At 38.2% G+C, this 14,773-nt stretch overlaps 1 protein-coding gene across 2 annotated transcripts in view; it reads left to right on the top strand.

Annotated features, from left to right (window-relative positions):
* Positions 1-14,773, top strand: part of MYLK3 (myosin light chain kinase 3) — a 63,316-nt gene that overhangs the window by 40,875 nt on the left and 7,668 nt on the right. For both annotated transcript variants that reach the window (XM_055145804.1, XM_004600973.2), the window contains exon 9: positions 7,381-7,451. In XM_055145804.1, the coding sequence (XP_055001779.1) occupies positions 7,381-7,451 (71 nt within the window). The remainder of the gene's footprint in view (positions 1-7,380; positions 7,452-14,773) is intronic.

The following is a 14,773-nucleotide window of genomic DNA, read 5'->3' on the forward strand; positions in this document are numbered from 1 at the left end:
CTGAGCACCGCTGGGGAGAAGCTCCTTATCATCATGTCAGGCATAGCAGCTCTCTGAGAATCACTGGATGTAGCTCCAAAACACAAACATAATAAAAATATCCCAAAATTACATTTACAAAGTATGTTTTCTAATTGATATTAGTGAAATTATTTTATTAATTGATTAATTAAAATTAGAATATAACATACCAAAACTCAGATGATGATTCTAAAACAGAAAATAAATTTGTAGCTGCAAACACATAAAGAAGAAATGTCTCAAATTAACACTCTACCTTAAGAAGTTAGAAAAAATAAATAAACACCTGAAGGGGCTTTTTGGAAGCAAAAAACAAAATTTGGAAAAGAAGAGGATTTTTTTTTTTAACTTTTTGAGTCACACCCAGCAATGCTCAGGGGTTACTCCTGGCTCTGTACTTAGGAATTACTCCTGGCGATGCTCGGGGGACCACATGAGATGCCAGGATCAAACCTGGGTTGGTCGCATGCAAGGCAAACACCCTACTTGCTGTATTATTGCTCCGGCTCCAAGAAAAGCAAATTAAGCTCAAAGCAAGCAAATGGAAATGGAAAGCAAATTTAAGATTAGAGCAGAAAGGAAAGAAAAATCGAGAATGGGAAAATATGAGAGACAGCCAATAAAACCAAAGATCAATATATTGACAAATCTTTATATTGAGCAAAAGAAGATTCAAATTTATGAAATCAGGAATGAAGAGGACAGACATGTCTATGAGTCTTATTGAAATAAAAAATGACTGATTATAAAGCAATACTATAAAAAATGGATGCCGACAAGTTAGAAAACCTAGATAAAGTGAACAAAATTCTAGAAAGACACAAACTTCTAAAAACAGACTCAAGAATAAACAGAAAATCTGAATGCACCTAGAACAAAGAGATCAAACTATTATAAAAATATGTCCATAAAGACATGTCTAGTTCCTTATGGTTTCACTGACGAATTCTATCAAACTTTCAAAGCGAATTAGCACTACTCTTTCTCAAAGTTTTTGTAAAAAAACAAACAATGCTTTTTTTGTTTTCTTCTTGGGTCACACCCAGCGATGCTCAGGGGTTACTCCTGGCTCTGCACTCAGGAATGACTCTTGGCGGTGCTTGGGGGACCATATGGGATGCTGGGAATTGAACCCGGGTTGGCTGTGTGCAAGGCAAATGCCCTCTCCACTGTGCTATCGCTCCACCCCCGAAACAATGCTTTTTGTTTAATGAAGCCAATCTTATCTTGATACCAAAATCAGACAAAGATGTCACAAGAGGGTTAGATCTTGCTTTAATTCCTGGCACCACATGGTCCCTTGGGCAGAGCATGACAAAGTACAATCCTCAATACCTCGGCACCTTGGGGGGTGGTGTGGGTATCTTTGGTACTGTAGTACCACTAGAGCCTCTCCCCCACCCAATTACCATGCTTCACCACAGAATTATCACAAACTGTTTTAAAGTAATACCAGCACAATTTGTGTTTGGGGGTGGTTGAGGGCGGGGCGGGGGGGGCGGTGCAGTGGGCGCCACACCCAGTGATGCTCAGGTTTTACTTCTGGCTCTGCACTCAGGAATTACTCCTAAAAGTGCTCAGGAGACCATATGGGATGTCAGGAAATGAATCCAGATCAGCCTCATGCAAGGCGAGCACCCCTATGCTCTGTATTCTCTCTTTGGTCCATACCAGCACAGTTTTTTTTTTAAAGCACCATATAATGGTTGTACCCCACTTTTTTGCGAAAAGAAAAAAAAGAAGATAAAGTTCTGTGACGGTTATGCACTGAAATGTGGAAGGAAAAAGTCAAGAATGTCACTCTGTTAAATATTTTATTTTTTATTCTAACTAGGCCAATTAATCAAGAAAAGGAATTGCAAATCATTTAGACAAAGAAGATAGCTCAGAGGCAGGACACATGCTTTCCATGCACCAGGACTTAAATTGGGTCCCCAGTACCAGTCGCCCCCTAGAACTGCCAGATGTGGCCCTGCTGGCTCCTGCCCACTGGGCTGATGGGTAGCACCACCCACTTTGTTGGATCCAGCACCAAACCCTCAAGCCCATATCACCAGGTCAGGTATTGCCAGGAGAGGTCCTCAAGATGACAAACCACTGAAGGGTCCCCTGTTAAAGAAAATTCAGACTAGGAAACTAGTCATACTCCATGATCTTGTATATAGAAAAATCCTAAGTAGAATTGGAGGAAACTATTGGTTTCCTCCAATAAAAAACAAGTGAATTTAGCATATAAGACAAATAGCTAGCCGTCAATTGTATTTCTATACACTGCCAGTCAGCAATCTGTAAATAAAATTAATGAAATTTCATTTACAATTCTATAAAGAAAGAATAAAATACTTAAAAATAAAGTTTACAAAAGTATAAGACTTCAATCCTGAAAACTATAAAGCAAGTTTAAAAGAAGTGAAAATACTTCTTATGATCATAGATTAGAAAACAATATATTTTTAATGTTTTTTGGGGTGTTTTTGTTTGTTTGTTGTTGGTTGTTTTGACTACGCCTGATTGTACTCAGGTACTCAGGGCTTACTCTGGGCTCTGCACTCAGCAATTACTCTTGGCAGGTGTTGGGGCACCAGATGGAGTGCCAGAGATAGAAACTGGGTGAGTCACTTACAAGGCAAACACCCTACCCATTGTACTATCTTTCCAGCTCCAGAAAGTTTAATATTGTTAAGATAGCAATGGCAACACATCCCAAATTGTTCTATGGGTTATTTTTAATCCATATAAAAATCACAGTTAAATTCCTTGCAAAAATTAATAAGCTGAAATTTAAGGGATTCAGCTTAAAAGCAAAAAGAGTTTGAAAAAAAAATTGGAGGACTCACATGACCTAATTTTAAACCTTACTATTAAGCTGCACAAAAGGATACAAGCAAATAAGTGAAAATTTAAATAATCACTTACATTTATCATCAATTAATTTTTTACAGCAATGTAAAAAAATCATTGAAATTTTTTTTTTTGCAATGCAGAAAAGCAATGACAATTTAATAGGGGAGAATAGCGTTTTCAACAAATGGTGCTGGGCCAACATACTTAATTTCCACATGCAAAAGAATAGCAGGGCCAGAGAGGCACATTCCTTGCACTTGCCTGAGGTAGGTTTTATCTACAACACCATATACAATAAGTACTCCAGGCCCTGTCAGGCGGGATCCCTAAATGCAGAGCCAGGAGTGAGCCTTGAGCACTGTTGGGTGTGGCTCCAAATAACAAACAAGCTAAAATAAAAATATTAGACACCAAATTTTTTGCATAAAATTTGTTCAAAGTGGTTGAGTCCAAAATGTAAGAGTCAAAAATATAAGTCTGAGAGAGAGAGAGAGAGAGAGAGAGAGAGAGAGAGAGAGAGAGAGAGAGAGAGAGAGAGAGAGAGAGGTGCCTGCCACAGAGGCAGAGGGTGGGTTGGGGGTGACTCAGAGGATGGGAGGGAGACTGGGGAGGAACATTGGTGCTAGTAAATTACTCTGGTAGAGGGATGGGTATTGGAACATTGTATGACTGAAACTCAATCATGAATAGCTTTGTAATGTCCTATCTCATGGTGATTCAATAAAATTAAAAAATTGAAAAAACATATAAATCTTCGGAGAAAGATAATAAAGTTTCCTTACTCAGACTAGGTCAGTTTTTCCCAAAGCGGGCAATACTTACATCTGTGGGATACTGAGAAATACAAGGGGGATGATATAGCTTTGGGTGCAACTGATGTGACACTTTCTTTATATCCATAACTTAAGGAAGATAGATTTCTAGAAGGTAATCTATGAATGAAAAGTGGGCAGGAGGCCAAATTAGTCTGGACTAAGTAATGGTTTCTTAGATATACTCAAAAATACAAGGTAGAAAATAAAGAGACAAGTCTCATGAACATTAAAAACACGTATATTTCAAAGGATACCAGCAAGATGAAAGACAGCCTAAGAGGCTGAAGTGTTTAATTTGCATGGAGAGAGAGTTTGGGGTTCAATCCCCAAACTGCATGGTCCCCTCAGCACCATCAAGAACAGCTGTATACAGTTGGGTGAAGCCCCTGAGCACTGCCAAGGATTGCACCTCCAAATAAACAAAGACATGCTGGGGAGATGACTCAGAAGGCAGGGAGGCTTTCTTTACACTAGCAAACCCTGGGTTTGAGCTTCTCTGTGGGGAGTGGTCAAAATATAAAATAAAATAAAATAAAATAAAATAAAATAAAATAAAATAAAATAAAATAAAAAGTGCCTAACTCCAAAGAACACCATTACAAAAGCAAAAATCAATAGAATGTGAAAATATTTCAAAGTCACATATATTATAAAGTACATGTATCTAGAATATATAAATAAGTCTTACAACTCAATGATTAAAAACAATTTTAATGTCACAGTGTTTCAATAGATATTTATCCAGTGAAGATATACATAAATAAGTACATAAGATTCTCAACATTATTTATTGCAGAAATGTAAGTCAAACTCACAATGAGATTCTATTTATATCTGCTAGATTAATGAATATTAAATTTTGATTTATTTATTTAGTCTTGGGTTGGAGCAATAGCCCAACGGGTAGGGCATTTGCCTTGCAAAGTCCGACCAGAGTTCAATCTCTTCGCTCCTCTCGGAGAGCCTGGCAAGCTACCGAGAGTATCCCGCCTGCACGGCAGAGCCTGGCAAGCTACTCGGGGTGTATTCAGTATGCCCAAAACAGTAACAATAAGTCTCACAATGGGGACGTTACTGGTGCTCACTCGAGCAAATTGATGAGCAATGGGATGACAGTGATACAGTGATTATTTAGGCTTTGGGGGACTACAACCAGCTGTGTTCAGAAGCTACTCCTGGTGTGGTGCTTACAAATTATTTCCTGGTGATGCTAGCGTGCCACATGTAGTGCCAGGGATTAAACCCAGAAATAACTACATTCAGGGCAAGAGTCTTAACTCTTATGCTCTCTCTGGCCTTACAAAATAAAAAATTTAAAAGATGGATAATAATGAGCTTGGCTAGATATAGAGAAATTGGAATTCTTCTACATTACTGATGATATTGTAGAATTGTAATTCCACTTTAGAAAATAGTTTTGAGGGGCTGGAGCGATAGCACAGCGGGTAGAGCATTTGCCTTGCACGCGGCCAACCCGGGTTCGAATCCCAGCATCCCATATGGTCCCCTGAGCACCGCCAGGGGTATTGCCAGGTGTGACCCCAAAAGCAAAAAAAAAAAAGAAAATAGTTTTGACATTTCCCAAAATGCTAAAAATTGAATAAACTATTAAGTTAGTTACCTGAATTTCACTCATTGTGAAGAAAAATGGAAAATATAAGTTGACACAAAACTTTGTAAGTAAAAACATAGAATAACCACAAAGTTGAACATGAACTATATGTTCACAAGGTAATGAATATAAAAACAAGATATCCTCACAATGAAATATTACTTAACCATGAAAAGGAATGAAGTAATGAAATTACAATAGGATGGACCACAAAAACATTATCCCAAGCAAAATAAGCCATATGCAGAAGGTCACATTTTAATGATTACATGATATGAATTCACAGAAACAGAAAATACATCAGTGGTTGCCAGAAACTAAAGATGAAAGTGACTGCTGATGAATGAGTAATTTTATATGATATAAATGTTTTAAAATTAGGATGATGTTCATTATACATCATGTGAATATACTGAAAATAACAGTTACATATTTTTAAATAGTGAATTTTATATTATTTTATTACTACTGTTATATATACTTTTTATTTCTTTGTTTTTTTTAAATGTTGCTATGCTAGAAAAGAATTAAATATGTGCACCACTCACATTATAGTTCTGTTGGAATGTGTGGTTCTAGACATAAAGAGAGCATGGAGATTTAAAAAAATTAAATAATAACTTTTCTTGCATCTAGGTGAAGAATTACACTACAACATAAATAGCAATAATTAAAAAAATACTTTTTCTGGGAAAAACAATACCTGGCATTTGTTTTGCAAATTGTGAAGTGTTTTTTGCGTATTACATCATTTGATCCTCATCCTCCATTGGGAGGAGGCAGGAGGAGGTTATAAGACCTACTTTACAGATGGAGACACTGGTGCTTCGGAAATGGGTAGAGGTTGACTGAGGGGTACACAGCTCAGATACTGGGCTTTGGATCACCAGCTCCTTTCTATCACAAGTTCTCTGTCTACCCTCAACCCCTACCCATCAAATTTGCCTTGCACAAGCATCAAGCATAGTTTCAGGTTCTCTGACTCATGCAAGGCAAACGCCCTACCCACTGGACTATCGCTCCAACCCAAGACTAAATAAATAAATCAAAATTTAATATTCATTAATCTAACAGATATAAATAGAATCTCATTGTGAGTTTGACTTACATTTCTGTAGTAAATAATGTTGAGAATCTTATGTACTTATTTATGTATATCTTCACTGGATAAATACCTATTGAAACATTGTGACCATTAAAATTGGTTTTAATCATTGAGTTGTAAGGCTTATTTATATATTCTAGAAGCTCAAACTCAGACTCAAGAAAAGTGTAAGACAACTACCTCTATCTTATGGGTCACAGATGTCATCAAGAATAGTAGGTTGACATTTGACAGTTCTGATGTCTTTGAACAGATTAGTGAAACTTTGATCCTACCTCTGGGACTGTGATATACTTAGTTGGGATTGAGGACTTGCCACTGGTATTTTTGAGAAATTGCCTGATAATGATAATGAGTAGAGTTTGATGTCTCTATTCCAAGCCAACAGTCAAATAAGCAGCTCTGGACCAAATAGACATCACGGATGTATTACGTTTGACTTTCACACATGACAAATGTGTATTTAAATTTGATTTAGTTGTCCACACTTCAGGCATAGAAATTTCACATAAAAACTTAGATTTCAGGGCTGGAGTGATAGCACAGCGGGTAGGGCATTTGCCTTGCACGCAACTGACCCAGGTTCGATTCCCAGCATCCCATATGGTCCCCCAGCACCGCCAGGAGTAATTCCTGAGTGTAGAGCCAGGAGTAACCCCTGTGCATCACTGGATGTGACCTGAAAAGCAAAAAACAAAACAAAACAAAAACTTAGATTTCTGCTTTATCTCTAGGCAGGAGGACTCTGACTGTTGAGTACCTGTAAGGTAGTCAGGGACTGGAGCTGAGTCGAGACCACGCCTTTTCCATAGGGTAGGAATCCTCCAATTCCCCATGCCCCATAATATCCTTTCTTGTTGCCTACTCTCCTGAGCCATTCCTTTCAATGGGGGTCCGAGAAACAGGGTTTTATTGACCAGTGTAATAACTGGAGACCTTCTTGGCTATTGATTGAGCAAAGCAGATTTCTCTTTCTTTCCCAGCCGGAGAACATACTGTGTGTCAATCAGACAGGACATCAAATTAAGATCATTGACTTTGGGCTGGCCAAAAGGTAAGGATGACGTATTTCTGCATTTTGAAAAAAGTCCTTGAGTCTTCTTTGTAGCTTTCTTATGTATGGTTACTCACGATGAAGTCAAGTTTTTAGTGTGGGGACTGACACACAGAAATTGAGAGGGTTAAGTTTTTCAACGGTGTACACGGGCATGTTACTGCTATGGAGATGGCTTTGACTGTGGGTTCTGCTTATCCTTAAAAGAATGATGAACTGTACTTTAAATCATCTATCTGAGCATAAAAGGGAGGGATGACTCATGGGAGCATACTGAATGGGGGAGTTGGGCAACTCAGTTTTAATCACGCCCCAGGCCTTCTGTGATGCCTGTGTGATGCTTCAACACCGCCACTGCCCTCCAGGAAAGGACGAGGTTAGATAGGAAAGTGTGTGTGTGCCAGCGTAAGGAGGCGCCATAGATAAGTGGTTCTGGAGCTACTCAGGACTTGGAGAAATGTTGACATTGTGAGGTAACTGCTGGCATCGAGCATTTATGAAGGTTACATTAAATAATGTATCAATGTGAGACCCATCCTATGAGAATGGTGAAGGTCTCAAATTTTGAGCAGAAAGTGGTCACTGTATATAACTTGGAGTTTTTTTTTTTTTTTTGCAGCACTGGAGATTAAATACAGGTCTAATGTATATATATAAGGCATTCACTTTACCACTAGGACAAATCCTCAGGCCTTGTATATAATTTAAAAATACCGTAGGGCCAGAGAGATAGTACAGCAAGTAGCGCGCTTGCCTTGCATGTGGCCAACCTGGATTCCATCCCCTACCCTCCATACGGTCACCCAAGCCCACCAGGAGTGATCCCTGAGCACAGAGTCAGGAGTAAGTCCCGAGCATCACCAAGAGGGACCAAAATCCCCCAAATAAATAAATTGAAATATTATAAAGTCAGTGGTCTCCTGTGCAATGCTGTTCAGTCACGTGTATGGTGAAATCTATGCCTCTGTCGAGATCTTGTCTTGACATGTATACAGAGACATGAGTTTAGCAGTGATAGCACAGACCCTAGTCATTGAAATGAGCCATCCCCCAAATTTTCAGGCATCTACAATCCACAGAAGTGCTAAGTATTGTTTCCCAGGCTACGTCCGGAATTTATTTTCCATCAAGAATGAGATTGTTCTAGGAACCACATATTTTCACATCTGAATTTTCAGCTTTTGAAAAACTCCTCTTACTGAACTGGAGATGGCCCAGTGTGCTGGAGCACATGGCTTTGCATGGGAGGACTTGGGTTTGCTCCTGAGAACCCATAAGAGTGACCCCTGGAGCTGGGAGTAGCCCCTAAGCGCTACTAGATGAGGCACAAAACCAGAAAGGAAATACCATGTTCTCTTATCTTGATGGTAGTTTTCCATAAAGAATCTGGTGGATTTTTTTTTAACTACTCTTTGAGATTCAAAACATCCTCCACTCCATCCGTAAGTGGTGAAAATCAGTCTTGTTCCCATGGAGATAAAGCTGCTCGTTCTAGTGTAGTTTCTGGCACCCTACGCCTGCCTCCCAGAGGTGACATTCAAAATAACAGCGGAGGACTTCCTAGGTCACCCTCCTTCACTCAGATAGAAATGGTAACTTACCTCTTTGTCAGAGGGAACTATATCTTCAGTGCCCGCATGATGGATAGGAGCCACGTTTTATGTCATCAGAGGAATAGTATGGTGAAGTTCATATCCCACACCATTTTCAGGATGTTTATTACCCAGTGTGCTGGATTTCATGCACAATACCACCCTTAAAGCTCTTGTTCAACTCATAGCATTAAAAAATGCTTAAGGGGCTGGAGGGATAGCACAGCGGGTAGGGCGTTTGCCTTGCACGCGGCCGACCCTGGTTCGGTTCCCAGCATCCCATATGGTCCCCTGAGCATGGCCAGGGGTAATTCCTGAGTGCAGAGCCAGGAGTGACCTGAGCATCGCTGGGTGTGATCCAAAAAGCAAAAAAATAAAAATAAAAATAAATTTAAAATGCTTAATATTTTTCCAAATAGTGTCTTATAAAACTATGATGCATTTCACATACAAGTATCTTGTATCAGAACAGTGCTTTTCAACCTATTACTCATTATCACTGCCTGCCTCTCAAGGGCCTATTTAGGCATTTCTTTAGTGATTCTAGGCAGGCATGCTCCCTATAAAAATTAATGTCCAGATTGCCCATGCATCTGTTTATGTGCTGTGGCCCTTTGGAGAGCCACAAACCATTGTCATAGCTACCCTCCCTCGAACTAATGTTTATGCCTATAGGGGAATAGTGTCCTCATTGAGAATGTGAATAATATATATGCTGTAGCCTCCAAAAGGTTTGATAACCAATTGCCAAATGAATATTTACAGTGAGGTACTGTGAATTCAGAGCAAGAGGTAAACTTGTAAGTCTACTAGAATATTGGAAATCTTTGAGTAGCCAAAAAGGATGGGTGGGAAAGCTTATTGCTGCAGGCAATAATACTCGGGTAAATATGTAGTGACTTGCAGTGGGGGAGGGCTAATTTGCTAACTTTGGCCAACTTTAAGCTACCGATATAGCATCACTGACGGCAGACAGACTTGATATAGTTGATTTTCAAGTTCCAGTTTAGCTCTATCTGGAGGAGAGGCATCAGGGATTAGGAGTTGTGATAATAGTGTCTCCATGTCATGTCACCAGACTGGTCTGAGAAAGGCAGAGGTTGTGGGTAGGGTTGGAGGAGAAAGATATGGTAGAGAATTAGGACACCAATAAAGAGTCTCGAATGTTAGCCTCAGAAGTTGGAACATCATTCTAAAGGCCTTGTGTCTTACCTGTTTGGGCTTTTAAGTTGTAAGCCAATTTACCAAAATTAGCTAGTCACAAACCTATCCTAAACAACATTTTTTTTCTGGTAGGACCAAAGACAGAGCGCCAATTAAAATAAACACCAGGATGGGTCTGGAGGAAGTGGGTAGGGTGCCTGCTTTGCATGTAACCAACCCAGGTTCGATCTCCTAAATCCCATACACCCCTTCGAACCTACCAGGAGTAAACTGAATGCCAATTAGCACACAACTGAGCACTGCTAAATTGACCCAAAACCTAGGACACATAATTAATAAAATAAAATAAACACCAGAAGCCACACTGAAGGAAAAAAGGGCACCCATATCAAACTGTTGGGTCTTAGAGAAGTGTAGGTATCTGAAACAGATGATCCTTAAGAAACTGTTCTGGGTGAACAGATTCACAAATTCTGGATGTAACATAAAAGAAATATGTCAGAACATCATCAGTAATCTGTCAAACTGGGAATTTGGCAAAAGTATCATTAACAAGTCATTTTTTGCCAAATTGGCCTATTTTCTAGCAAATGTGTGTTTTCAAAAGAAAGAAACTGTGGGACACTATGCAAGTTGAGAGAGCATAACACAGAAAAATTAGATGTTTATGAAAAGGAAAGAAATGTTAATTTTTCTCTTAATAAAAACTATAGAAAGTAAAGTTGTGTCACTGAGAGGGGCTATTAAGGGATGTGAGCATTGTTTTCTATGGTGGAAGAGTGTCTAGTAGTAGAAGACCACATGCAAATCTTCAGAACTAAATCACTCAGCCAAGAGGGAGCGGGTCACTCTAAGCTCGGCAGAATAGCCAGAGTGGGTTTTGATAGGAACATGCCGGAAATAAAAAATGGGGAGAGAATGAGAATTATCTTATTGAAGTTTAGCTTGTTGAGTATAGGGGTAGGCCTCTTGATTTTCCAGTCTAGTCTCATATTTGAATTTAAACCCTATTTTGACAGATCGTTTGTGATGGCAAGGAGGCGATTACCCTTTGATGAGGCTGTGACCTCATCTATGACCCTATGATCAATAGGCATCTTGATCCAGAAGTCTGAAGTCTGGAGAGAGGGTCTTGGTAGATGATTATTTTTTGGCAAAGTGAGGCATATATATATATATACACATATATATGTATATATACATATATATGTGTATATATACATATATGTGTGTATATACATACATATATATATGTATATATATATATATAGCTGTGATTGAAGCTTACTACTGGCTCTGCATGCAGCTATTATTCCTGGTCTGCTCAGATGACCTTATAGGGTGCCAGGGATCAAAACCCTGGTTGACTGTGTGCAAGGCAAGTGCTTTACTTGTTGTACTATCTTTTCAATTCTCCTGTTAGGTGTTTTGATGTAGCTTTGAAGGAATTTATTAGCTGTTGCCTCAGTGACACTGTATAACTGTATAACAAATCACCCCAAAGGCTGTGGCTTAAAATAGTTACTTATTCTTGCCCATACATTTTTTTTTGTCAGCTGGGGATTGGTATATCGAATCCAACTCATATCGCTCATAATAAAGAGTTATGTAAGCTGGTTGTTAAATAAGGCTACCATTAAAAAATATGTTGTGTAAACTTAAATCATTCATTAAACATCTTAAATGTATTACTTTTTCATTATTTTTACTTCACTTAAATACATAAAAATATAAAGTATTATAAATGTCATAAATTATAACTATACAAATCTAGAAGACATATCCCACAATATGGTATAGTATAGTCTATTAGAGCCAATATGTCATTAAGTAACACGTGACTATTATTTATATTCATCAGACTATCATGCCTGCTGTATCTCGATGGTAGAAGTACTACAGAATGATATGCTATTGTACATTCATCCCAGTCCTGTATTCAGTAACACCATGATCTACTTTGAAACTGTCTATAGTGAAATCAGTATTTACACTATGAAAATTGGTAAATGTGACAAATTAAGATTTGTTGCTATTTTTAGCCATAAATCAGATTGTGGCCGTTTACTTTCCCATTAATGGTTGGATGTCATGATATAAATTAAGCTGGACTTGAGCCAACAAGCAGAACTGGCTGCTCCATTCGTCTCTTATTCTTGCCTAATCATAATGGCAGAGGAACAAACATGTAGCCTTTTAAAGCCAAGCTTGGAATTGTCCCACTGTCACTTCCACCCACATTCAAAGCAGCTCTCATGAGCAAGCCCAGTAAGAGGAGCAAAAATACATTGTGGGAATAATTCCTCTGAGTTAGTGCAGTGCGGGAGCAGGCTGTCAGCAGAAGGCTGATACTCTTCCCTCTCTGGCTTTCTCCTCCTTATTCTCTCTTTGAAGAGTGTAGGCTGTGTTAACTCTGGGGCTGCACTTGCCTGACTTTCAGAAAAGTTGGAAGTGAGGAGAATGCTCTTCAAAAACCCATCCCATCAATTTAAGGAAAGCAAGGCACATTGTTAAAGGGTTTTATTCCTCTCTAGTTAGAAATCACACCATCTGTAATACGGGAACAGTGATCAATGTCAGAACTGTTCTGAAGATTAAAAGATATTCACATAAGTGTATAACTCTTGGTGACTGGAAAATAGGAACATCTTTAATTAACATAATATTTTTAGATCAGTTTTTAAGTTTATAGTCAATTTGAAGGTAATATATTGATATTTACTACATATTTCATGTCCTCTTCATACATAGCCTTCATTCCAAGAGGGACTTTTGTTTATAACAAAAGTAGGTTTTGCTTTGTATGGGGGAAACATGAGCACAAAGATGTATGGATCTGTAACTGTACCCTCACGATGACTCTCTAATTAAAAATAAACTAATAAAAAAAATAAAATAAAATAAAATAAAAGTTGCTAAGGATAGGCATTAATCATTTCATCACTAAGTACACACACAGTTAAATATGTTAGATGAAGTCTGTGATAATCATCTTGATTTGGTGATAATCATATGTATATGTGAATAAGTACTTGTATATTTTAGTAATGCAGTTTTATTTATTGATTATTTTTTAATAAAAGATGAAAAGAAAACTTAAAACAGAAGTCTAATAATAAAAAAAAGTAGGTTTTGTTATAACAAAACTATCACTGTTATCCCGTTGTTCATTGATTTCCTCGAGCGGGCATCAGTAACGTCTCCATTGTGAGATTTGTTGTTACTGTTTTTGGCATATCGAATATGCCACGGGTAGCTTGCCAGGCTCTGCTGTGTGGGCGAGATACTCTTGGTAGCTTGCTGGGCTCTCCAAGAGGGGCATAGGAATTGAACTTGGGTCAGCCACATGCAAGGCAAACTCCTACACGCTGTGCTATCACTCCAGCCCTAACAAACCTATACTGATAATATAACAGTCATTTGAGTTCCATCATTTACAATAGGATTCACTGTTAAGTGGTACATTCTATGGATCTGGACAAATTCATAATGACATATTATTCATTATTATAATGTCACACAGTATTTTCATTGTCCTGATAATCATTTAGTGCACTGCCTATTCATTTCTAATATTTATTTTTGTAATTGTAATAAATTCAAATAGCATCAAGTTTATCATCTTAACAATTCAAAATGCAGACTTTTACTAAGATGTGCTAGTAGTTTGTTGATATGAAAAATCAGGTTGTAAACTTTTAATTGCAGAAATTATATTGAAGTTTGTTTGTTTCTTTGGTTTTGGAGTCAGATACAGTAGTGCTCAGTGTTACTCCTGGTTTTGCACTCTAGAGGCTCAGGAGATCAGAGGGGACGCTGGGGGTCAAACCTGGGTCAGTTGCATGCAAGGCAAACATACTACCTGCTGTATTATCATTCCAGTACAAAATAAAATTTTTAAAAATCTCAGCTTGACCAAATATGAAGTTTTAAAACTTTAAAGGTATATTGAGAAAAACAAAGTTGCTTTGCTTTTAGGTGACAGTAATCAAAATTCCCAACAATTTTTAAAATCAGTTTAGTAGTGTTAAGTATATTCTTATTATTGTGTAACTAATCTCCAGATTTTTAAAATTTAATTTAATTTAAATTTTTGCTTTTTGGGTCACACCTGGTGATGCACAAGGGTTACTCCGGGGCTCTGCACTCAGGAATTACTCCTGGCGGTGTTCGGGGGACCATATAGGATTCTGGGAATTGAACCCAGGTCGACCACGTGCAAGGCAAACTCCCTACCTGCTGTACTACTGCTCCTGCCCCTCCAGATTGTTTTTTAATTTTGCAAAACTGAAACACTATACTCATTAATCAGCAGTTTTCCTCCTGTTTCCAGGCCCTGGAAACCACCATTCTACTCTCTAAATCAATGAATTTTACTAGGTGTCTTATATAAGTAGAATTGTACAGTATTTATTTTTTTATCACTAGCTTATTTTACTCAGCATAATATTCATCCATATTGAAGTATGTACCAGAATTTTCCTTCTTTTAAAAAATAATCAAGTTTTTTTTTTTTTTGGGTCACACCCAGCGATGCTCAGGAGTTACTCCTGGCTGTGCACTCAG

Source organism: Sorex araneus, chromosome 8 (assembly GCF_027595985.1).
Source record: "Sorex araneus isolate mSorAra2 chromosome 8, mSorAra2.pri, whole genome shotgun sequence".
In the NCBI taxonomy this organism is placed as follows: domain Eukaryota; kingdom Metazoa; phylum Chordata; class Mammalia; order Eulipotyphla; family Soricidae; genus Sorex; species Sorex araneus.